Source organism: Oncorhynchus mykiss, chromosome 3 (assembly GCF_013265735.2).
Source record: "Oncorhynchus mykiss isolate Arlee chromosome 3, USDA_OmykA_1.1, whole genome shotgun sequence".
Lineage (NCBI taxonomy): Eukaryota > Metazoa > Chordata > Actinopteri > Salmoniformes > Salmonidae > Oncorhynchus > Oncorhynchus mykiss.
In genome coordinates, this window is record NC_048567.1 from 33142706 (window position 1) to 33168874 (window position 26169).

The 26169-nt window shown below is 43.7% G+C and overlaps 1 protein-coding gene across 2 annotated transcripts in view; it reads left to right on the forward strand.

Annotated features, from left to right (window-relative positions):
• The window catches only part of LOC110518871 (2-oxoisovalerate dehydrogenase subunit beta, mitochondrial), an 86207-nt gene that overhangs the window by 56197 nt on the left and 3841 nt on the right, over window positions 1–26169 (forward strand). For both annotated transcript variants that reach the window (XM_036973900.1, XM_021596255.2), the window contains exon 9: window positions 8948–9034. In XM_036973900.1, the coding sequence (XP_036829795.1) occupies window positions 8948–9034 (87 nt within the window). The remainder of the gene's footprint in view (window positions 1–8947; window positions 9035–26169) is intronic.

The following is a 26169-nucleotide window of genomic DNA, read 5'->3' on the forward strand; positions in this document are numbered from 1 at the left end:
CTGCTATTTGTTTAGTTTTTTTCTTGGAAAGAGTTGGACCAAATTAGCCATGTGAAGTATAGGCTAGATCTCACATGTGCATTTTATAAAATGTTTCTCCTCATTTAAAACTTGTTGTGTTGGACTTGCCAATATGAAACACATTGATTTCTTCTGTACCACTCAACCGCAGTGTTTGTTCGCTTCTCTGACTGCACACAGTCCTACAGAGTGAGAGTCCATGATCAGTTTGTGTTTGTACTTTGTGTCTCTCTTTGATTCTGCTTTCCCGGAGACATCAATATTGGCTTCTCAAGATTTTCAAAGCAGCCAGGAAAATCTATTGAACTGCCATCAAAATTGTAATGTTGGCAGGTCTTGGGCTATAATAGAACTGTCAATCAGTCGAGGTTCAACTTCAATTGATTTCCTGGCAAGTTTCTGTTCGACTGAGGGATTTTAGCCTTGAACCGTGTCTGTATGAGTGGATCCAGTGGCCCGGAGGCAGAGTTGGACTGAGTGGGTCAAGCCTGAAGGCTGTGCTACTGGGTTAGCTGGCTGCATGTTGGTTGGTGGTAGTGTGGTTGGGACCGGAGCGTAGGCTGCATGGCCTGGGACTCCAAGGCAGAGTAGAGTGAAGCTGAGCTCTGCTCGTTATGTTGGGTGTGTATGGGAACGCCTGTAAACATGACATTCCCTCTCCGGCGAGCAGGCCCGGGTTAATGAAAGCCCTGCAGCACAATGAGCCGTAAAGTGCAGTCACCACTGTCGCCACCCTACCGCCGGGACTGCGACTCGACAGACCAAGAGTGGACATCCATTCAAATCCATTTATATTTTCTCACGCTCTATCTTGTTGCCCTCTTTCTACCTTCCCTTCCTTTTCTCTCTTCCCTTTCAACCCTTTATTTTAAGCTCTTCCATAATTTCCAGAGAGGACATTAACCTCTCCCACCATACACCACTCTCACTCTCTCTCTGTGCTCTCCTCCTTTCTGCTTTCCACCCATCCACCCGACTGACTCTGGGTTCTTACCTTCCACCCAACTCTGCCGACCTTCTACACTCCTCTGCCTTTCATCTCTTCTCTCAGATTTCCCTTCCTTTTCCCACTCCTCTTTCACTCTTCCTTTCCTCTTATTTTAATTTCCCCACATTTCCCCCTCTACCTTCTGGTCTTCCTCTTTTCATGCTTTACTCTTTCATATCGGAGGCGGAGGAGAGATTTATCGCGTAGCCTCCTAGCTCCGTACTCATCGTTTGAGGTTTTTTGAAAGCTCTACTTGAGTCTTGATTACACAGATCACACACTCTTCCTCTCCTCATCTCCCTTTCCTTCTGTCTCACACACACATATATATATACATACATACACACACTGATTCATCAGGCCACTGTCCAAGGAGTAAAATCGTAGCAATAAATGCCTCCTGTCAGTATGCATGCCTGTCTTTGTCTGGCTGGAGTGTACAGTGAGATTCATGGTATGTCTGTGCGCTCTCATTGCTCCAAGCGCATAATTCTCATGCACATAAATCCTACTGCTCATATTTGGGCCCTCTGCTGTTGCTCCACCACTGTCTATATAAGGCAAATTGACATTACGACATTGGGACCATGTTCACCACCATGATTGGTTTTGATGAGTGAAATAAATCGATAGTGTGCTTCTGAGAAAGGGTCACTGGCTCCTCTGAAGAGGAAGAGTCAGGGTTAAAGGTCTGACCTCAATTACTATGTTTTGAGTAAATGAGTACATTACTGTCAGATTGTGTGTCCAAGAAAAGTGTCTGGCCCATCCCTGTCCCCTGGGTGAGGCAGTGATTTTGAGATGAGTGAGTAGGACAGTGCCAGTGAGGTTAGCAATATAAGCTGAGGGCTGACAGCAACCACCATGGTATTTGCCCTTTTTTAAAAGCGCTGTGTGCCAGACACTGAGAGAGTGAGACGGGCAGACGGGAAACTGATAAACTGATAAAACACGAAGAAAAGAGACGGAAGGAAGATGGACAAACAGACACGCACCGACAGGCGAGGGACCGATGGACAGACAGACACGCGGGAGGCGGAAGACTGAGGCGGAAGACTGAAAACGGGTTGAAGGAAGACGGACTGACTGATGTAAGGCAGATAGAAAACAGAAGGAAAATAGACGGACTGAAAGAAGACAGACGGACGTATTGGAGGTTGAGAGAAAAGTCGAGATTAGATGGACATGAAGCCGTTTCTTCTCCGTCCCACAAAATCTTTATCCAAAAGGATAAGCAGTGATTATAGCTTTAAACGGTCTAGCTCACAATAAAATGTACGTTTCTTCATAACAGAAAATTGCTGGGTATGATCTAGCATTTGAGGCAAGCGATCTGCGAGCTGGAATAATCCTGTTTGAATCTGATAGTGTTTATTTTATGACATGTTTTGTGTTTTGTGACTATTAATAAGCGTGTGATCTCACGTACTCTTTGGCCCAAGCCTCACCTGGTTCTCATATTCCTATTTAGTCCACATAGTCCAACATTTTGGGCACCCCTGCTTTACATTCAGTAATACCCCTACGGTGTGTTCCAGACGTCAATAGCTACATTTTGTCTTGTCTTTATGTCACAGCATGCACTGGAATCACAATCACACATCAGAATACTCGTCGGCCTAGGGAGAGACTTTCCCAGACCACCGTCCCACCTAGTAGTTCGGAAATCCAGAAGGCATTTGGAGTGTGATTACTAAATGGGTCATTCGATTCCCAGGCCCCCCGGGGGCTATCTCACGAAATTGAAATAACAGCGCTGCTGCCTTTTTGTGTTAGAAGCATTTGAAGATTGTGCTTGTGTTGGAGTATGGTGTGCAGCTCCACTCCTGGCACTAGCTGAGATAGTGAAGTGCAATGCTTATTTAAACACAATCTCTCTCGTGTGTGTGTGTGACAACAAGCAGGAGGAATGGGGTCAATTTAGCTGCAGGGAATTGGGCGGTAGCCTGACTTATTCACTCTACCTGTGAGTCATATTCCGTAACATTTCACAGCATGATATTGGTGCCCTCTTTCACCCCTTGCCTGATTTTGCTCTCTGCTTGACCTCTTTCACCGTTACCCTCTTGTTCTCCCAATTTCCAGATCTAAAGCCAGTTACTCATGCTCAGTAGACAGGGATACAAATCTAATGGCAATTTATTATTTTAAAGGGATGGTATAAAAATATATTCCTGAGTGATCGGACAGTCCTACTCCCAACCGGAGGTCCATACCTAGAAATGCCATGGCTGTCAAAGCAGGCATTCTTCCAATAAGTTGACTCTGGAGACTGTCATGGTGAGATCCCCATATTAGTATGTGGTCTCTGACCGAGTCAGTGTGTTGCAACCAAACCAGGGACCTCAGCAACGTCAACAAACACTCAACCAACCTCTTTAACATCAGAGATGCCCAGAACACTTTTGGTTCTGAGACTGTATCTGTGGTCATTTTGGTGTAAACAAATTAAGCTATGTTTTTGTCTTTTTTCTATATCCATGTGTTGCGTATTTCTCGGGTATGTTTTGAGTAAGGTCAGGAGTCCCCACACCAAGTAAAAAAAATAACCCTGTATATAAGCTGCAGTATTGCAGATAGGGCATGTTGTGATACATTGGGACTTCACTTGCCAAGTGGTTTTGAAGGTGGAGGAGCCAGGTGATAATTTGCTTTCCTGTCTGTTCTAGTTGCAGTGTGTCACATGCCTGCAGTAGACCGTCTTGTAAAGGGCAATGGGAGAATCACGGCTTTGTCTGTATAGTGCATCATCTCTGTGGAAACAATATTCTCATTCCAAACTGGAGGAGGAATTTCTCTCCACTCACAGCTCAGGGCTGCACGATCCAATAGAATCACTTCAGCTGAATCAGTCCATTACTACCACACAACACTAGCAGGTTTTTACAGACCGGATTGATGGAGTAGCTAACTGTACTTACGTCAAGTATAATTGTTATACTGTTATTTGTCTCCTAATCAAGAGTAGGGAAATAATCTATTGATGATAGAGCGATGTGATTAGGAGACTTGGAGACGACGGAGCAGAGATGGAGTTGAGAGACGGACGAGGTTTGGATGAGATCAGACTATACGACAGTGTTAGTTGTGGTCTGTTGCATCTTCCTCCTCCGCAACCTATTCTTTGTCCTGCTGCTGCTGTTAAAGTAGGGTTCACAGTAAAGCCAGATGAACAGCCTGAGAGCTGGGATCTCCATGATCATCCTGCTCTCTCAGCATGTCACCCAGCTCGTTGTCTACCAGCCTAAATAAAAACCCCAATAACATTTCAAAAGAACACATCCTACTGCTCTCCAACATCCATATCACACAAAGCCTGGCCGTGCAAACATACTGTTCGTTCCGTTCCACTGTTCCAACCAGCAAAATAAAGTTCGGAAGCAGTTCGAACCACAAAAAAAATAACGGTTTATAGCATTCCTTTTTTTAACTTGTGAATTATTATTATTTATTTTTTTACATTTAGCTAATTAAATGACTTTACAAATCAGTGCGGATAGACCAGGCAAGCTGGTTGTTTACATGCATGCTGGACAGACAAGTGTATACTATGGAGCAAGATGCAACAGAAATGTTGCGGGTGGCGGGAGAGAGTTGAGGAGGCTTGAAGCACTGGGCATCTTGTTATGACATGCATTACTTGAATTAGGTCCACAGAATTCTGTCTAGGAGGAGCGGCTTATATCTTCTGAATCATGCTTGTACATCAGTACAGTAGCCTATGCTTCGGGGGGTCAGGTAGCCTGAACGCGCGCACACATACTTGCAAGAATTTCAGCTTGCAGGCAGACACTTGAATAAGGTTCTGAGTGACAGAGTGAGGGCTTTGCGTAGGCACTTTGCTGCTTTTTTTGTGGGACTGGAAACCTTGTTGTGGCACGTAAAATAACAGTATTACCTGGTTCCCAAGCTTTTACAATAAAGGTTCTGTTCCGGAATGGTATGGATCACTTTCATTCCAGGATCTGTTTCTGTTCCTTGAAAAATATATATATATATATATATATATATATATATATATATATATATATATATATATATATATATATATATATATATATTTTTTCAGTTTTTTGGTTCTGTTCCCTGAAAATGTTCCAACCCCTGATATTGTCCTTTGTTGAGCTTTGTATGATTTGCACAATACTTTGAACCATGTGTTTTTGAATGGTTGTATCTTATCTAGTCAATTAGATAATGAAATTGTAATATATGATCTGACCCCGTTTCTGATGAGGAACAATTATTTGGTTGATGAATTTATGGAAACAATTGACGAGAGCCCCTGAAAGAAAGCACAGGAAAGTCTTAAAGTTAGGAGTAGGAAAGCGCCACTTAGCTAGCCTGTATGTTTAGCATAGAGTTTCACACTAGTCTACACAGTGATGTCACCCCACAATCACATAAGTAGCCCCCTGTCTAAGACCCCTGTCTCATTCCTCCTTGTGAACAGTGTTATGGCAGCGCAGTGGTATGTGATACGCACACTTCCCTTACAGAGCACCTTCAGCCCTTCACCACTAACTCCACCACACACTGTCAGTGTTTTCCCTAAGTACATGGCGTAGCAAGGGAGTTCTGGGCTGGGGGGGGGGGGGGGTGAATTTCCCCCGAGTGAATTTCTTTTGCAGTACGAGTTCTCTTTTGGTGGCCTCTGGTACATTCTAATGCCTTGATTCCATCTGAAATACACAGCTACATTATTGGATACTTTAACAACTTTACCTCCCAGATTCGTAAAATGAGTTGTCGTATTGAGTAGAAAGACGTGACTTCAAAATTGAAATGGTTGTTTTGGATATCGCCTGGGCTTATGACTATTTCCTAAATAAAATAACCTTTTTTAACATTAATCCCGTATTCTCTTAAGATTAGTCACATTTACAGTTGTCCTGCAATATATGCATTGGCACAATGATGTTTGTTCTTCAAATATGTATAGTATTGGCTCTACTGCTGTGGACACTCGGCATATACTACCCACCACAGTGACCTGTATGCTCTCGTTGGCTGGTCCTCACTACATATACGTCGCCAAACCCACTGGCTCCAGGTCATCTATAAGTCTTTGCTAGGTAAAGCTCCGCCTTATCTCAGCTCACTAGTCACAGTAGCAACACCCACCTGTAGCATACGGCAGGGTAGCCTAGTGGTTAGAGTGTTGGACTAGTAACCGGAAGGTACAAATCTGTCGTTCTTCCCCTGAACAGGCAGTTAACCCACTGTTACTAGGCCGTCATTGAAAATAAGAATTTGTTCTTAACTGACTTGCCTAGTTAAATAAAGGTAAAAAAAATTTAAAAAATAAAAGTTTAAATACGCTCCAGCAGGTATATTTCACTGGTCATCCCCAAAACCAACACCTGCTTTGGCCGCCTTTCCTTCCAGTTCTCTGCTGCCAATGACTGGAACAAATTGCAAAAATCACTGAAGTTGGAGACTTATATCTCCCTCACTAACTTTAAGCATCAGCTGTCAGAGCAGCTTACCAATTGCTGCAGCTGCACACAGCCCATCTTTAAATAGCCCATCCAACCAACTACCTACCTCATCCCCATATTTGTTTTTGTTTTTCTGCTCTTTTGCACACCAGTATTTCTACTTGCACATCCTCATCTGCACATGTATCACTCCAGTGTAAATTGTAATTACTTTGCCACTATTGGCCTATTGCCTTACCTCTTTACTTCATTTGCACACACTGTACACAAGATTTTCCTATTGTGTTATTGACTGTACGTTTGTTTATTCCATGTGTAACTCTGTTGTTTTTGTCGCACTGCTTTGCTTTATCTTGGCCATGTTGCAGTTGTAAATGAAAACTTGTTCTCAACTAGCCTACCTGGTTAAATAAAGGTGAAACAAAAATAAAATAAGGAAACAATGTGTCTTTTTGTAATTTAGGTGAACTGTCCCTTTGACAAATAGTTAATCAATCACTGTGGGTGGGATTGTCGGGGGAGGGGGCAGGATGTTTGAGTCAGAGTTGGTAGGGTTCCAGACCTGTCAATCACTGTGGGTGGGACTTTGAGGGAAGGTGGTAGATTAGTAATCTAGTCAGAAAAACTAGTCTTACAAATTAATTTACTCTGGCAAATACTAAATCTAGTCTCCTCTTTACAGACGGTAGGCAATTAAGGTCACAGTTATGAAAACTTAGGACACTAAAGAGACCTTTTCTTCTGACTCTGAAAAACACCAAAAGAAAGATGCCCAGGGTCCCTGCTCATCTGTGTGTATGTGGCATGCTTAGGCATGCTGCAAGGAGGCATGAGGACTGCAGATGTGGCCAGGGCAATAAATTGCAATGTCCATACTGTGAGATGCCTAAGACAGCGCTACAGGGAGACAGGACGGACAGCTGATCGCACTCACAGTGGCAGACCACATGTAACAACACCTGCACAGGATCGGTACAGCCGAATGTCACATCTGCGGGACAGGTAAAGGATGGCTACAACAACTGCCCAATTTACACCGGGAACGCACAATCCCTCCATCAGTGCTCAGACTGTTCGCAATAGGCTAAGAGAGGCTGGACTGAGTGCTTGTAGGCCTATTGTAAGGCAGGTCCTCACCAGACATTACCGGCAACAACGTCGCCTATGGGCACAAACCCACCGTCATTGGCCCAGACAGGGCTGGCAAAAAGTGCTCTTCACTGACAAGTCGCGGTTTTATCTCACCAGGGGTGATGGTCGGATTCTCTTTTATTGTCGAAGGAATGAGCGTAACACCGAGGCCTGTACTCTGGAGTGGGATCTATTTGGACGTGGAGGTTCTGTCATGGTCTGGGGCGGTGTGTCACAGCGTCATTGGACTGAGCTTGTTGTCATTGCAGGCAATCTCAATGCTGTGTGTTACAGGGAAGACATCCTCCTCCCTCATGTGGTACCCTTCCTGCAGGCTCATCCTGACATGACCTTCCAGCATGACAATGCCACCAGCCATACTGCTCGTTCTGTGTGTGATTTCCTGCAAGACAGGAATGTCAGTGTTCTTCCATGGCCAGCGACGAGCCCGGATCGCAATCCCATTGAGCTCGTTAGGGACATGTTGGATCGGAGGGTGAGGGCTAGGGCCATTCCCCCCAGAAATGTCCAGGAACTTGCAGGTGCCTTGGTGGAAGAGTGGGGTAACATCTCACAGCAAGAACTGGCAAATCTGGTGCAGTCCATGAGGAGGAGATGCACTGCAGTACTTAATGCAGCTGGTGGCCACACAAGATACTGTCACATGTCTGTGGAACTTGTTCAGCTTATGTCTCAGTTGTTGAGTCTTGTTATGTTCATTCAAATATTTACACATATGTTAAGTTCGCTGAAAATAAACGCAGTTCACAGTGAGAGGATATTTCTTTTTTTGCAGAGTTTAGTTCATTCTATTGGGAGAAGGCTATACAGACTTTTCTGGCTAGTGAATTGAAACGTTTAAATGAAAGAAGCCTAGTTAGTTAAGTGGAAAAAGTAGCTGGCTAACTATCTGAAGCTATTTAGCCAAAGGCCAGCGCTTATGGAAAATACTGCACTCGTTTGTGCGCACACACACATGCTACACAAATGCTGTTAGAATGGGATTTGTGTGAGTTTGCGTATTTATTATCTCCGGGGGCTATTCATAGTGTGATGAATTGTTACTCATGTGCTGACTGAACTAACTGTACTACAATGTATGAAATGTGAGATAGGGGTCCCTCGGGGGGGAAAAAGGTTGCTACAAATTGTATTTGCGTACTCAAATCATGTTCACCCTCAACCCCGTTGTACATTTGTCATGGTACCATAATACAATGCTGGTCTCAATGCCTGCCACATGCTTGCCTTCGACACCACAGGCAGGCTAGGGAGAGACATTATGTCTACAGTAACCATGGATTTTTGTCAATGGGTGATGTGTCACACTGTATTGATCAGACTGTGTGTGTGTTGTGTTTTTCAGTCGGTGGCCAAGACCGGACGGCTGCTTATCAGTCACGAGGCTCCAATCACCGGAGGCTTTGCTGCCGAGATCAGCTCCACAGTGCAAGTAAGTGTGTTTGTGTGCAGTCATGCATGCAGAGGGTTCTATTGGAATCCCAGGGGGCCTTCAGAGATGAGATGTGGGACGGATTGCACATGGACAGTAGGGTATCTATATCTGTGTGGATGGGGGTTTGGGTTGGGCTTTCTCTGTTTTGAAATGTGAAATGAAGTTCAAATGTCTGTCAGTGGGTGTCCTCAGGGTCAGGCAATAAATCTGAGCTTAAGAGGCACTGACAGACACACTATACCGGTCTAAAGTTTTAAAACACCTATTCATTCAAGGGTTTTTATTTTATTTGAACTATTTTCTACATTGTAAAGTAATAGTGAAGCCATAAAAACTATGAAATAACACATATGGAATCATGTAGTAACCAAAAAAATGTTAAACAAATCAAAATATATTTTATATTTGCGATTCTTCAAATAGCCACCCTCAGTTGTGTTGTCACAGGGTAGGGGTGGTATACAGAAGATTTGGTAAAATACCAAGTCCATATTATGGCAAGAACAGCTCAAATAAGCAAAGAGAAACGACATGAAGGTCAGTCAACATTTCAATAACTTTTATAGTTTCTTCAAGTGCAGTCACAAAAGCCATCAAGCGCTCTGATACTGGCTTTCATGAGGACTGCTATAGGAATGGAAACCCCAGAGTTACCTCTGCTTCAGAGGATAAATTCATTAGATTTACCAGCCTCAGAAATTGCAACCCAAATAAATGCTTCACAGAGTAATAGTAACAGACACATTTCAACATCAACTGTTCAGAGAAGACTGCGTGAACCAGGCCTTCATGGTTGAATTGCTGCAAAGAAACCACTACTAAAGAACAACAATAAGAAGAAGTGACTTGCTTTGGCCAAGAAACACGAGCAATGGACTTTAGACAGGTGGAAATTTGTCCTTTGGTCTGGAGTCTAAATTGGAGATTTTTTGTTCCAACCGTCGTGTCTTTGTGAGACGCATTGTGGGTGAACGGGTGATCTCTTTATGTGTATTTCCCACCGTAAAGCATGGAGGAGGAGGTGTTATGATGTGGGAGTGCTTTGCTGGTGACACGGTCTGATTTATTTAGAATTCAAGCTCACTTAACCTGCATAGCTTCCACAGCATTCTGCAGCGATACGCCATCCCATCTGGTTTGCTCTTAGTGGGACTATCATTTGTTTTTCAACAGAACAATGACCCAAAACACCTCCAGGCTATGTAAGAGCTATTTGACCAAGACGGAGAGTGATGGAGTGCTGCATCAGATGACCTGGCCTCCACAATTCCCTGACCTCAACCAAATTGAGATGGTTTGGGATAAGTCGGACCGCAGAGTGAAGGAAAAGCAGCCAACAAGTGCTCAGCATATGAGGGAACTCCTTCAAAACTGTTGGAAAAGCATTCCAGGTGAAGCTGGTTGAGAGAATGCCAAGAGTGTGCAAGGCTGTCAAGGCAAATGGGGCCTATTTGAAGAATCTCAAATGTAAAAATTGTTAACACTTTTTTGGTTTACTACATGATCCCATGTGTGTTATTTCATCGTTTTGATGTCTCTACTATTATTCTACAATCTATTAATCTAAAAATTAATAAAGAACATCCCTTGAATGAGTAGGTGTTCTAAAATGTTTGACCTGTAGTGTATGTCAGATATGTCATACTGAAACTTGCTAAACTTTGTCAGTTGAAATGAGTAATATATATTGGATCAAGCCAGTTGAAACTAATACTCAACCTTGTCTGTAGATACATTTTCTGCTCATGGAATGTACTGGGGGTGTATCCCCTTTCCCTCCCTCCCGCCCTCTGTCTAATGAAGACTCTGCTCTGGCCTGGTGAGGGCGTGATCAAAGTTTTTGATTCTGTGTTCATTTCAGGGAGAACGTGAGAGGGTTTGAGCCATAGTTTCACCTCCTTTGAGCTATTCCTTAGTTATGATTATGACCCTTGTCGGCAGGGTGTTTTTTTCAAAATTATTATTTAGATTCCCCCACCCCCTCCCCCCCTAGACCACAATCAAAGGAATCTGGTTAATGGCATGCTATTCAGTTTAGGCATTACCTCAAGTGGATGATGCCCTGTGTGTCTGCATCAGCGTTGGTGTGGCGCTGAGGGCCCTCGAATTGGACCTTCTCATCGCCCTGGCTGTCACTCATGTTGTTGTTGTTATCCCCAGACCTGCTTATTGGTAGGATTATTGGTCTATGAGTCATAGCCATGTTTTCACATGTTTTGTGTCCCGAGGTAACCAGCAGTATTTTTAGTCATGAACCAAGGTTTTAAATGGACCGCCATGCTCCACTGTTGAATGTGAGAAAGCATATGGTGAATAGAACGGTTTATAGAATTTATTGTGCATAGCAATTAGCTTTATGAGCTTTGTGTATGATGAGGAATTGTTGAGACTGCTTTCATCTCGCGCCAAATGAATCCTCAACCACTACTGACAGAATACATGATCACACGCACTTGCACCTCATGTCTAAGTGTATCCAGGTGTTGCGGCCACATGCCACGTTGTCCACCCTCTAGAGCAGGGCACACACACACACACACACACACTCTCGTGGGCCAAGTTCCCTTGGCAACGTGACCTCGCTGGCTCCGGAGGGCCCACTTGCAGCCTGTACAGATGGCCAAGGGTGGTGGTCAGTACTGTGACTCGCCGGACTGTGGTGACTCACCCGCTAACAACGGGGATGTGGCGTGGGTTCCACGCTGATAATGCCATGAAACGGAAAAAGCGCTAAAAATAGAGCTTTTAGTAGGAAGGTGCTGAGCTATCGGACCTGGGTCAAGCCTCTGGGAACTTCAACAACAATGTATCAATCCATTACTTAACAAGAGTCGAGAGCAGAGAGGGAGACCTGCACCACACCTCACCACCAGTCAGAAGCAGCGAGGGAGACCTGCACCACACCTCACCACCAGGGTCAACAGCAGAGAGGGAGACCTGCACCACACCTCACAACCAGGGTCAACAGCAGAGAGGGAGACCTGCACCACACCTCACCACCAGGGTCAACAGCAGAGAGGGAGACCTGCACCACACCTCACAACCAGGGTCAACAGCAGAGAGGGAGACCTGCACCACACCTCATAACCAGGGTCAACAGCAGAGAGGGAGACCTGCACCACACCTCATAACCAGGGTCAACAGCAGAGAGGGAGACCTGCACCACACCTCACCACCAGGGTTAACAGCAGAGGGAGACCTGCACCACACCTCACAACCAGTCAAAAGCAGAGAGGGAGACCTGCGCCACACCTCACAACCAGGGTCAACAGCAGAGAGGGAGACCTGCACCACACCTCACAACCAGGGTCAACAGCAGAGAGGGAGACCTGCACCACACCTCACCACCAGTCAGAAGCAGAGAGGGAGACCTACACCACACCTCACCACCAGTCAGAAGCAGAGAGGGAGATCTGCACCATACCTCACAACCAGGGTCAACAGCAGAGATGGGAGACCTGCACCACACCTCACAACCAGTCAGAAGCAGAGAGGGAGATCTGCACCATACCTCACAACCAGGGTCAACAGCAGAGATGGGAGACCTGCACCACACCTCACAACCAGTCAGAAGCAGAGAGCGAGACCTGCACCACACCTCACAACCAGTCAGAAGCAGAGAGGGAGACCTGCACCACGCCTCACCACCAGTCAGAAGCAGAGAGCGAGACCTGCACCACGCCTCACCACCAGTCAGAAGCAGAGAGCGAGACCTGCACCACGCCTCACCTCCAGTCAGAAGCAGAGAGCGAGACCTGCACCACACCTCACCACCAGTCAGAAGCAGAGAGCGAGACCTGCACCACACCTCACAGCCAGTCAGAAGCAGAGGGAGCGAGACCTGCACCACACCTTACCACCAGGGTCAAAGGCAAGACTCGGCCTGGAATATCCCATTCAGGGGCACATGGCGGAAATGAAGGCCTGTGATACTAATGGTTTGGTATGGGTTACTATTACAATTGACGAAATGCATGCTCAGCTGTCAGAGTCCAGGACTCAACTTTTCTTCTATTCTTTATGTGAAATATACTTTGAACAATGTGCAAATATATTTTCTTTGAAGTGACAGGGCTGGGAGTATGCCTTGATTTACCCACCCTGGAGCTTGTTGTTTAATTTGGTTTGTTGAAGAATAAATAATTGAAATCAGGCCGTCAGTAGGCTTATCCCGATGTTCAGCTGTTTTGTCTTAGCACATGTTCAGCTGTTTTGTTATCTGGCTCTGAGGCATGTGCCAACTCTTTCCACTCCTTTCCACGTGTTAGTGACTCCAGGAGTGGCTATACATAAGGCTTTTGTCAATGTATTATGTCTGGACAGCAGGGTGAAGCTGAACGATAATCGGTTCAAAGCCAACTGCCTCAGGGCAGTGAAAGCACGGTCCAATTATGGATTAGTTAGACTTTCTTTCAAATTTGGAACAGCGGTGTTAAGGGTTTGAAAGTTTCCATTCGGTGGATTAGCTGCACCTCGTTAAAGGTGTTGTCATTGGCTGACCTCGACTCAGATCAGTGCTTCTCTGCTGACTTACAATGGACCTCAGGGATACAAAGAGGGCCATGGTAAACTTGAGCAGCCTCTCCCATACTACTGTGCGTACAGCTTTGTGATAATTAACACATGGACCTCGCTGGGCTACATACAGTACCAGTCAAAAGTATGGAATCATGTAGTAACAAAAAAAAAGTGTTAAACAAATCAAAATATATTTTAGATTCTTCAATGTAGCCACCCTTTGCCTTGATGACAGCTTTGCACACTCTTGGCATTCTCTCAACCAGCTTCACGAGGAATGCTTTTCCAACAGTCTTGAAGGAGTTCCCACATATGCTGAGCACTTGTTGGCTGCTTTTCCTTCACTCTGCGGTCCAACTCATCCCAAACCATCTCACTTGGGTTGAGGTCGGTGATTGTGGAGGCCAGGTCATCTGATGCAGCACTCCATCACTCTCCTTCTTGGTTAAATAGCCCTTACACAGCCTGGAGGTGTGTTGGGTCATTGTCCTGTTGAAAAACAACTGATAGTCCCACTAAGCGTATCACTGCAGAATGCTGTGGTAGCTATGCTGTTGTGTGCCTTGAATTCTAAATAAATCACTGACGGCGTCACCAGCAAATTACCCCACACCATCACACCTCTTCCTCCTTGCTTAACGGTGGGAACCACACATGCTGAGATTATCCGTTCACCTACTCTGCGTCTCACAAAGACATGATGGTTGGAACCATAAATCTCAAATTTGGACTCGTCAGACCAAAGGACAGATTTCCAGCAATTCGACCATGAAGGCCCGATTCACGCTATCTCCTCTGAACAGTTGATGTTGTTTGTTACTTGAACTCTATTTGTGTAATGGGAATGGCGCGGAGTCCCGCATCAAACTCCAACCCAACGCACATCGCTGAGTTGTGGTACTACTGGTCCGGGCCTCACATCAAAGATGGCCGTCTTCCATTCCGGCCCAGTTGGGGTTGGTCAAAGTTGAAAGCCTGCGGTTCTATGACATAATTGCCTTCCGAATCAGAAGCAGAACCCTTGTTTGCCTGTCAGGTCATTTAATGAGTCCAGGACACTCTTGAAAAAGAGATTTCAAATCTCAATCAGCCCTTCCTGGTTAAAAAAAGAAAAAAAAGATAGCTGGTTTGTTTCCTCAGGCCCTGTTTTCCTGCACCTTCTTCCACTGTAAAACCATGGCTGGATACCCTCTGTCTCTCTCCCTCACAGGATACACCAATCGCCTTCAGAGGGATGTGTTTATGGAAGAACCCTGTTAAGCTTCACACACACTGAGGAAAGTAAAATTGGATAGTATACAGGCTATGGTAGGGTATGGACATGAGGTATCGCTCCAAGCTCCATGTTCTCCTCTTTGCCAGTTGATGGGTTGAATGGCCACATTCTAGCATGAAACCCTCTTTGGCCAGTTTGGGTATTAATTCATCCATACTGGTCCATCCTTTAACTGCAGAGGTAGATTTTAATCTAAATTGCAAGGAATTCCCCTAAATTTGACCTTCAACAGGATGATCAGAGAATGTGTGATTCATTTTTCCTTCCAGGAAGGTGCTTAGTAAGTAATATATTTAAGTACCAGTACACAGGAAGTCTATAATTAACTCCTCTAATCAGTCTCTAAAAGCCTCCAGTGTTGATGAACCCACTAACTGCGGCTGTCTTTGAACCCTCTGAAACCTTTGTTCATCGGGGAACCATGGAAGCAAATAAACAAATACTTTTAAGATCAAAATGGATTTTCCAAGATGTCTTAAAAAAAAAAAAAAATAGACCACACCATGTATTACTTGTAAACCCAGTAAAATAAGAACGCTGTTGAAAAATAAAATCTATGGACTGCTGTCAACGTCAGAGCGGCGTTGAAATGGCCTATGTAAGACTGACAAAGATACAGTTTAAATGTTGCTGAGAGACTAGGCAGAGGAAAGTACCCCAGCAGTGAGATCTCACTGTTGCTTTCTTATGTACTGCTCCACACAGTGCATTCTGAAAGTATTCAGACCCTGTGACTTTTTCAACATTTTGTTACATTACAGCCTTATCGTAAAATGGATTTAATTGCCCCCCCCCCCCCCAACAACATCAATCTACACACAATACCCCATAATGACAAAGCAAAAACAGGATATAAGAAATGTTTGGAAATTTATTTAAAAAAATACAGTATTCAATCCTTGGTTGCAACACTCACGACCAAGTTCGAAACTGCCTCTGGAAGCAACGTCAGCACAATAACTGTTCGTCGGGAGCTTCATGAAATAGGTTTCCATGGCCCAGCAGCCGCACACAAGCCTAAGATCATCATGCGCAATGCCTATTGTCGGCTGGAGTGGTGTAAAGCTTGCCGCCATTGGACTCTCGAGCAGTGGAAACGCGTTCTCTGGAGTGATGAATCACTCTTCACCATCGAGCAATCCAACGGACAAATCTGGGTTTGGCGGATGCCAGGCAAATGCTACCTGCCCCAATGTATAGTGCCAACTGTAAAGTTTGGTGGAGGTGGAATAATGATCTGGGGCTGTTTTTCATGGTTTGGGCTAGACCCCTTAGTTCCAGTGAAGGGAAATCTTAACGCTACAGCATTCAATGACATTCTAGACGATTTTGTGCTTCCAAATTTGTGGCAACATTTGGGGTGGCCCTTTCCTGTTTCGGCATGACAATATCCCAGTGCACAGAGAGAGGTTGAGATCGGTGTGGAAGAATCTGACTGGCCTTTTACATTTGGATATTGTCTTGTATTTGCAAGATGGTTGATTTGATTTCAAAGGTAGTCTACAAGTTATTACTATGTTGGATTCATTCCTCCATCTCAACCAAAAATCGAAGTTGAAGAATAAGACTAAATCAAATCAAACTTTTTTTTAAAGTGCATTTAAAGTTTGATTTGATTTAGTGCTATTCTTTAATTTAGATTTTTGGTTGAGATGGAGACATGAATCCAACATATCAATTATTCATTTCTAGACCAACTGTATATTGAATTGGGAACACAACCAAATATCACATTTTGAAGGAGTGTCTTCTGCTTGGATAGTACACACTCATTGGCCAGTTTATTAGGTATACCCATCTAGTAGCGGTCGGGCACCCCCTGTCCTCCAGAACAGCCTGAATTATTTGGGGCATGACCGCGTTGTTCAATTGGTATCAAGGGACCTTACGTGTGCCAGGAAAACATTCCACACACCAGTACACCACTGCCAACAGCCTGTACGGTTGACACCAGGCAGGATGGGGCTATGGACTCATGGTGCTTATGCCAAATCCTGACTGCATGACACAACAGGAACTGGAATTCGTCAGACCAGGGAACTTTTTTCCACTCCTCAATAGTCCAGTGTTTGTGATCGTGTGCCCACTGGAGCGTCTCCTCCAGGTTTTTAGCTAATAGGAGTGGAAACCGGTGTGGTCATCTGTGATGAGGACTGACAAGTTGTGAGTTCCGAGATGCCTTCCTGCACACACCTGTTGTACTCCGCTGTTATTTTCCTGTTTGTGGTCCGCCTGTTAGCTTGTACAATTCTTGTCATGCTCCTTCGACCTCTCATCAACGTGAAAAGCCCAGGAGGCCGGCCGTTTCTGAGATACTGGAACCGGCGCGCCTGGCACCAACGATCATACCACGCTCAAAGGCGCTTAGGTCACTCGTTTGGCTCATTCTAATGTTCAATCAAACAGTAGTAACTGAATGCCTCGATGCCGGTCTGCCTGCTTTATATAGCAAGCCACGGCCACGTGACTCACTGTCTTATAGGAGCAAACCATTATCGTGAACGGGGTGGCGTTTTAAATAAATATTATGAATAACGTACAGTACATAAGACAATATCCAAAGGTAAAAGTGTATTGTTATTATTAGTATCATGAATTTTCCATCCTATTTATAGGGCTAATGGTTAGCGATTTCTAAACTTCCAAAGATGGATGAATGAGCGTTTACCTAGCTAACGTTGAAATGATGGTGTCCTTTGTTGGGCAAATCAGATGTCAATGTAGCCTACATAAACCTAACCTTACTCCCCCGAATTTACTTTCACATACAACTTGTGTAAGAAAAGTTAGCCGAGTTACTTTCAACTATTCAATGTTATTTTGGTAGTCTACTCAAATGAGTGTGGAAGCTGATCAATGTCTAAACGTGTTGACAGGGTAGCTCTGCTGAATTGAACACGGCTTGTTTCCAAATCTAAGCAGGGTACATAGAGGTAGGTATCTGAACGGTAGACTTGTTCTCACTAAAGTGCATTTCCCCTCGTATACCAGTAGGAGTTACTGTTCAGTCAGGAATCGTTGGAATTTGCTTTCACATTTTATTTCAATATACCTCTGTATTTAGGTTCATGAGGCATGACACTGAAACGATGTTGATTCTAACATACCATTTTACTATCAACTGTCCCCGAAAAAAAAAAAAAAAGTTGTCTGTTCAACCAATCGCTCTGTCAACATTTTAAAATGTGAATTTTTCCATGTATAGACACACCTTATGTATTAATAAAATTAACTATATGTACGCTACTGAGCTTGTTTGATGCTTTAAGCCTTGTAATTAAAAATGAAGGCGCAAAAATGATTAACGAGGGAGCCAGAGCTCAATATAGCCTAACTAGAAGAAAACCTGTTCCTGACCTCTTCCTCCCGCTGCTGCTGGCCTTCCGTTAAGCTCCTGAAGCTGCTGGTGAACAGGCTACACCAGCGGTCTGCAACCTTTTTCATATTTATCACACCGTTTCTACTGATCTGCGCACCGGTTATCATTTTTAGATGCACATTTTCGTGGAACAGTTTCAATTAATTTATAATAGTCTTCATATCTCAAAATCAATGTCATGTCTTTAATCAAAATTCTAAATGAAAAATATACTTTTAGTTTTTTAACTTTCTATTGCCATTGCGAATATGTAAAAAATAGCAGCCTGCAGGTAGCCAATATCCAGTGGTGTAAAGTACTTCAAAGTATTTTTACTTTACTATTTATATTTTTGACAACTTTTGCTTTTACTCCACTACATTCCTAAAGAAAATGTACTTTTACTCCTTACATTTACCCTGACACCCAAAAGTACTCATTACATTTTTAATGCTTAGCAGGACAGGAAAATTGTCTAATTCACGCACTTATTAAGAGAACATCCCTGGTCATCCCTACTGCCTCTGATCTGGTGGACTCACTTCACTAAACACACATGCTTTGTCTGTGAATTATGTCTGAGTGTTGTACTGTGACCCTGGCTAGCCTTAAAAATGGACTTGTTTGCTTAATATAAGATATTTTAAATTATTTTTACTTTTGATACTTAAGTACATTTGAATCCAAATATACTTTTAGACTTTTATGCAAGTAGTATTTTACTGGGTGACTTACTTTTACTTGAGTCATTATATTTTAAAATATCTTTACTTTTACTCATATGAAAAGTGGATACTTTTTCCACCACTGCCAATATCCTGATAAAAAGAAATATCCTATAAATCATAATGGCTACACATGGTCTGTCTGCAAGGAACTTGAAACGTTGTATCAACTATTAATTTGGTCCAGCCCGAAGCTTTTGCTAGCAAACTTACAACATGATATAAAATGTTCTGGGCGCTCAGTTTCCCACGCCAGTGAGCTCCTGACACACAGCTGTAGGCTATTTGCGCAAGCGATAAGAAGTAATCAGGTAGGCCTATTTTATGACTTTTCCATCGATCAGAGCATGACATTTTCTTCCCCTTTCATGCTGAGTGGTTATCAAAAGGGAGAGACCTGGAAAGATTTTTCAAATAGGCTTCATTGAGGAACTATTGTCATTCTCAATGGATGTAAAAACAGACTTTGTTTACTTGCTGTTAGAGGCGAAGAAAAAATTACTTTGAGAAGCCTCACGGTGATGGTGAGTTAAGACAATCAGAAATGGTGTCAGATCCCCAGATCTGGGCATATTTATAGGCCTACATTTGCTTCCAGGCAAGGTAGCCTTGGCCTACTTCTATACGTAGTCAGGTGCGTTTCCTTTCTCAAGATTGACAGGAGCGCACCAAACAAAAGACGATTAATAAATTGATAAGTCATAAATGGAATGAAATTAATCAAAACCTATTAATCACAAGTGTAGCCTAGGTTGTGCTCGCTGCAAACAGTGTCCACTCCTACAATGAGAACAGATGTGCATGTGTCTGCTCAAACGGTCAGAAACAGACTCCATGAGGGTGGTATGAGGGCCCGACGTCCACAGGTGGGGGTTGTGCTTACAGCCCAACACCGTGCAGGACGTTTGGCATTTGCCAGAGAACACCAAGATTGGCAAATTCGCCACTGGCGCCCTGTGCTCTTCACAGATGAAAGCAGGTTCACACTGAGCACGTGACAGACGTGACAGAGTCTGGAGACACCGTGGAGAACTTTCTGCTGTCTACAACATCCTCCAGCATGACCGGTTTGGCGGTGGGTCAGTCATGGTGTGGGGTGGCATTTCTTTGGGGGGCCGCACAGCCCTCCATGTGCTCGCCAGAGGTAGCCTGACTGCCATTAGGTACCGAGATGAGATCCTCAGACCCCTTGTGAGAACATATGCTGGTGCGGTTGGCCCTGGGTTCCTCCTAATGCAAGACAATGCTAGACCTCATGTGGCTGGAGTGTGTCAGCAGTTCCTGCAAGAGGAAGGCATTGATGCTATGGACTGGCCTGTCCGTTCCCCAGACCTGAATCCAATTGAGCACATCTGGGACATCATGTCTCGCTCCATTTATGCACCACAGACTGTCCAGGAGTTGGCGGATGCTTTAGTCCAGGTCTGGGAGGAGATCCCTCAGGACACCATCCGCCACCTCATCAGGAGCATGCCCAGGCGTTGTAGAGAGGTCATACAGGCACGTGGAGGCCACACACACTACTGAGCCTCATTTGGACTTGTTTTAAGGACATTACATCAAAGTTGGATCAGCCTGTAGTGTGGTTTTCCACTTTAATTTTGAGTGTGACTCCAAATCCAGATGAATTTGATTTCCATTGATAATTTTTGTGTGATTTTGTTGTCAGCACATTCAACTACAGTGCCTTGCGAAAGTATTCGGCCCCCTTGAACTTTGCGACCTTTTGCCACATTTCAGGCTTCAAACATAAAGATATAAAACTGTATTTTTTTGTGAAGAATCAACAACAAGTGGGACACAATCGTGAAGTGGAACGACATTTATTGGATATTTCAAACTTTTTTAACAAATCAAAAACTGAAAAATTGGGCGTGCAAAATTATTCAGCCCCTTTACTTTCAGTGCAGCAAACTCTCTCCAGAAGTTCAGTGAGGATCTCTGAATGATCCAATGTTGACCTAAATGACTGATGATGATAAATACAATCCACCTGTGTGTAATCAAGTCTCCGTATGAATGCACCTGCACTGTGATCGTCTCAGAGGTCCGTTAAAAGCGCAGAGAGCATCATGAAGAACAAGGAACACACCAGGCAGGTCCGAGATACTATTGTGAAGAAGTTTAAAGCCGGATTTGGATACAAAAATATTTCCCAAGCTTTAAACATCCCAAGGAGCACTGTGCAAGCGATAATATTGAAATGGAAGGAGTATCAGACCACTGCAAATCTACTCTCAGAACTTTCAGCTCATACAAGGAGAAGACTGATCAGAGATGCAGCCAAGAGGCCCATGATCACTCTGGATGAACTGCAGAGATCTACAGCTGAGGTGGGAGACTCTGTCCATAGGACAACAATCAGTCGTATATTGCACAAATCTGGCCTTTATGGAAGAGTGGCAACAAGAAAGCCATTTCTTAAAGATATCCATAAAAAGTGTCGTTTAAAGTTTGCCACAAGCCACCTGGGAGACACACCAAACATGTGGAAGAAGGTGCTCTGGTCAGATGAAACCAAAATTGAACTTTTTGGCAACAATTCAAAACGTTATGTTTGGCGTAAAAGCAACACAGCTCATCACCCTGAACACACCATCCTTACTGTCAAACATGGTGGGGGCAGCATCATGGTTTGGGCCTGCTTTTCTTCAGCAGGGACAGGGAAGATGGTTAAAATTGATGGGAAGATGAATGGAGCCAAATACAGGACCATTCTGGAAGAAAACCTGATGGAGTCTGCAAAAGACCTGAGACTGGGACGGAGATTTGTCTTCCAACAAGACAATGATCCAAAACATAAAGCAAAATCTACAATGGAATGGTTCAAAAATAAACATATCCAGGTGTTAGAATGGCCAAGTCAAAGTCCAGACCTGAATCCAATCGAGAATCTGTGGAAAGAACTGAAAACTGCTGTTCACAAATGCTCTCCATCCAACCTCACTGAGCTCGAGCTGTTTTGCAAGGAGGAATGGGAAAACATTTCAGTCTCTCGATGTGCAAAACTGATAGAGACATACCCCAAGCGACTTACAGCTGTAATCGCAGCAAAAGGTGGCGCTACAAAGTATTAACTTAAGGGGGCTGAATAATTTTGCACGCCCAATTTTTCAGTTTTTGATTTGTTAAAAAAGTTTGAAATATCCAATAAATGTCGTTCCACTTCATGATTGTGTCCCACTTGTTGTTGATTCTTCACAAAAAAATAGTTTTTTTTGTGTAAACCTGAAAAGTGGCAAAAGGTTGCAAAGTTCAAGGGGGCCGAATACTTTCGCAAGGCACTGTATGTTAAGAAAAAAGTATTTAATAAGAATATTTCATTCATTCAGATCTAGGATGTGTTATTTTAGTGTTCCCTTTATTTTGTTGAGCTATGTATGTATGTATGTATGTATGTATGTATGTTAATTACACACACATATACAATGCATTTGGAAAATAGTCAAACCCCTTGACTTTTTCCACATTTTGTTATGTAACAGCCGTATTAAATATGTATATATTTATTTTTTTCATCAATCTACACAATCTACACATCAATTTTTGTGCAAATTTATAAAAAATAAAACAGAAATATGACACTTTCATAAGTATTACACCCTTTACTCAGTGCTTTGTTGAAGCACCTTTGGCAGCGATTACAGCCAGCCTTCTTGGGTATAATGCTACAAGCCTGGCACACCTGTATTTGGGGAGTTTCTGCCATTCTTCTCTGCAGATCCTCTCAAGCTCTGTCAAGTTGGATGGGGAGCGTCACTGCACAGCTATTTTCAGGTCTCTCCAGAAATGTTTGATCGGGTTCAAGTCTGGGCCACTCAAGGACATTGTTATTGACTGTTTGTTTATCCCATGTGTAACTCTGGGTTGTTTTTGTCTCACTGCTTTGCTTTATCTTGGCCAGTTCGCAGTTGTAAATGAGAACTTGTTCTCAACTGGCCTACCTGGTTAAATAAAGGTGGAAAAAAAAACTCATGTCCCAAAGCCACTCCTGCGCTGTCTTGGCTGTGTGCATAGGGTCGTTGTTCTGAGCGCTCTGGAGCAGGTTTTCATCAAGGTACTCTGTACTTTGCTCTGTTCATCTTTGCCTCAATCCTTGCTAGTCTCCCATTCCCTGCCACTGAAAAACATCCCCACAGCATGATGCTGCCACCACCATGCTTCACCGTAGGGGTGGTGCCAGGTTTCCTCCAGACGTGACGCTTGGTATACAGTTCAACCTTGGTTTCATCAGACCAGAAAATCTTGTTTCTCATGGTCAGAATCTTTAGGTGCTTTTTGGCAAACTTAAAGCTGGCTCTCATGTACCTTTTTTTTACTGAGGTGTGGCTTCTGTCTGGGCACTACCATAAAGGCCTGGCTGGTAGAGTGCTGCAGAGATGGTTGTCTTTCTGGAAGGTTCTCCCATCTCCACTGAGGAACTCTAGAGCTCTGTCAGAGTGACCATCGGGTTCTTGGTCACCTCCCTGACCAAGCCCCTTCTCCCCCGATTGCTCAGTTTGTCCGGACAGCTCTGGTAGCCTTCCCCAAATCTGTGCCACAACACAATCCTGTCTCTGAGCTCTACGGACAATTCCTTCGAACTCGTGGTTTGGTTTTTGCTCTGACATGCGCTGTCAATTGTGGGACCTTATATAGACAGGTGTGTGCCTTTCCCAGTCATGTCCAATCAATTGAATTTACCACAGGTGGACTCCAATCAAGTTGTAGAAACATCTCAAGGATGATCAATGGAAACCGGATGCACCTGAGCTCAATGTCGAGTCTCATCTACATAAGCATTCTGACCCTTTAACAAAATATATTTGTTTTTTAGATTTAATAAATGTGCAAGCATTTCTAAAAGCCTATTTTCACTTTTGTCTATGGGGTATTGTGTTTAGATTGCTGAGGATTTTTTTATCCATTTAGAAAATGTAGAAAAAGTCAAGGGGTCTGAATACTTCCCGAAGGCACGATATTTGTGATGCTCGACGACAAAAAAAATATTGGTTGACCGACAGCCTATCAATCAAAAAATTGACCAGTCTACTAACGAAGGTCAGTCCTAAAAATGTCTAGAGTACATATGAAATTCAACATAATTTCAACCACCCAATTTAATATAGGATGAAAAATATTTTTTATGTTTCTACATGGAACTTTCAATGCAATTTCAGTATACATAGTTCTGATGATTATGTTGACATTAGATTACTGTAACTTGACTAACAGGTTGTTAAGTCAATGTATTTAACTGAAAGTTTTTACCCTAATTTCAATGTTTACAATGCTGGTTCAAATGAGATCAAAACAGAACTGGTTGATTACTTATTTCAAATCCAATGTATTTTCCACGTTGATTCCAAGTCACAATACAGATTCAGCTAGTGTGTGCCCAGAGGGCAGTGTGTGATTTGTCATTGTTGGCCGTCCCATTTTGGTAATATTGGAATTTTCCAATAGTGACTGAATTCCCCAGTCTGTGGCTGTCGTTGACAAACTTTTTCTGTGTGACGAGACAAAAATGCCCAACTGCAGATCTAAACCTTCGCCGGTTGGTATTTTAAAATGTTTCTATATTGCCTCCTCGGGAGATGCAGTCCATAGTTTATTCTGCCATTTTCTCATATTTATATGCAGACATTTTAAGTCCGATTGCGTATAATGATGTGTTTTCTCTAAAGATAAACGGCGATTTGATTGAAATCGGAGTTCTGTGGCACATCACCATTTAGCTGTGGTGACAAGCAACCCGACTGCTTTCTTCCTGCTTCCAGTAAGTAAGTGTATTTCGAGGAGATTACAGTTAGGAATCTTACAGGGGGAAAAAATCCTTTAGTACTGTCTTTCTGTATGCCTGTGGATCATAGACTGTCTCATGAGACGTTCTCCCTTAATGCTGTGTGCACACAGAGGGTCCTCTATCATGACAGTAAATTGGGAGAGATGGACTAGGCTACATGGCCTATGCTAAATGTTTCCATTCTTTCAAAAAGTCTGACAGGATTTATCACACTTCTGATGTAACTCTACAAAAATGCAGGCCTGACCAGACTCATCTTATTTTTTTAAAAGTTTTATCTCCATGATTAAGTGTGCTGTCAATCCTGTCACTGAAGTCCACTGCAGGCCCCCTCCAGCTGCCACACAAGTGTCTGCCTGTTACACTCCTAGCCCCCAATGAGCAACAAGGAAACCTGGTCAAAGAATATAATTAGTCGCAGCTCAATGTTTTTTATTTTCCTTAGCCACTGCCAGACATTGTGAGCGTCCTTTCTGAGAGCTCTGCATCAAGGAAATCAACCACCTTCCAAGTGTTGAAGAGCTATTCAAGTTCTTTAGGACTGTGAAAACTGTAATTTTGTACTTATAAGATTTTGACCTTAGAGGCTAAATTGATTCATGTTCTTGCCTCAACTAGGTGCAATATGGGGAATAGAGATATTTGACTATAGAATATGTGAACTTATGGTCTTCTACATACAATGCATCATGTCCAGTCTCCCAGCTCTGCCCTAGACTGTTGGAGAGGACAGAAGGAGTTCTCCACGGAAACCGTTTGGCCCACTTGGCCATGGAGTGGCAGGCGGGGTGGGGTTGGATGGGGAGGGGATGCTGGCTGGCACTAACTGCTGGCATCCTTTTTAAAGCTAATCACCACTAATTAGCGAGGCAGAGCGGGGCTGCCTGTAGTGGGCTGTGTAATGACACCCCCAACCCCCCTTTGATACACTACAGTGGGCCATGAGCCATACACATGAGCCCATTGTTTTCCCTGTACGTTGTAAACCTGTAAAACTGCTTGTAACACTGATGTATGACCTTTGTTTTACCACTGTGGTAATAATGTATACTGCGTATGTATTCCCGTCGCGTGGTACAGTAAACTCTAATGACCCAGAGGACCCTTTTGTCCGCCTGCCAATTCCTTTTTAACATATCAAAGCAACCTGAGACATGCCGCTGCTGGCAATGCTAAAGCTATATCTGTAAATTAGACCCGGCGGGCCTGGCATGATACTGGGGACGTGGAGCCGACACGCATCTACAGGCTCTCTGTTGTTTTTACAGCCCATGAAATAAGGAGACACACAAAGGCTTTCTCATGGAGCCTGACTTTCTTCTGAACCCTGCCAGATGTTTTGGAGGAGATGGAACAACATATTACTGCAGAAACATGCAAACACAACACGATGTCCACAGAGTAGGGCTAGCCTTAGTTTAGCTAGGGGTCTGCAGGATCTGTTCTAAAAGCTCAACGACTCCCTACTCG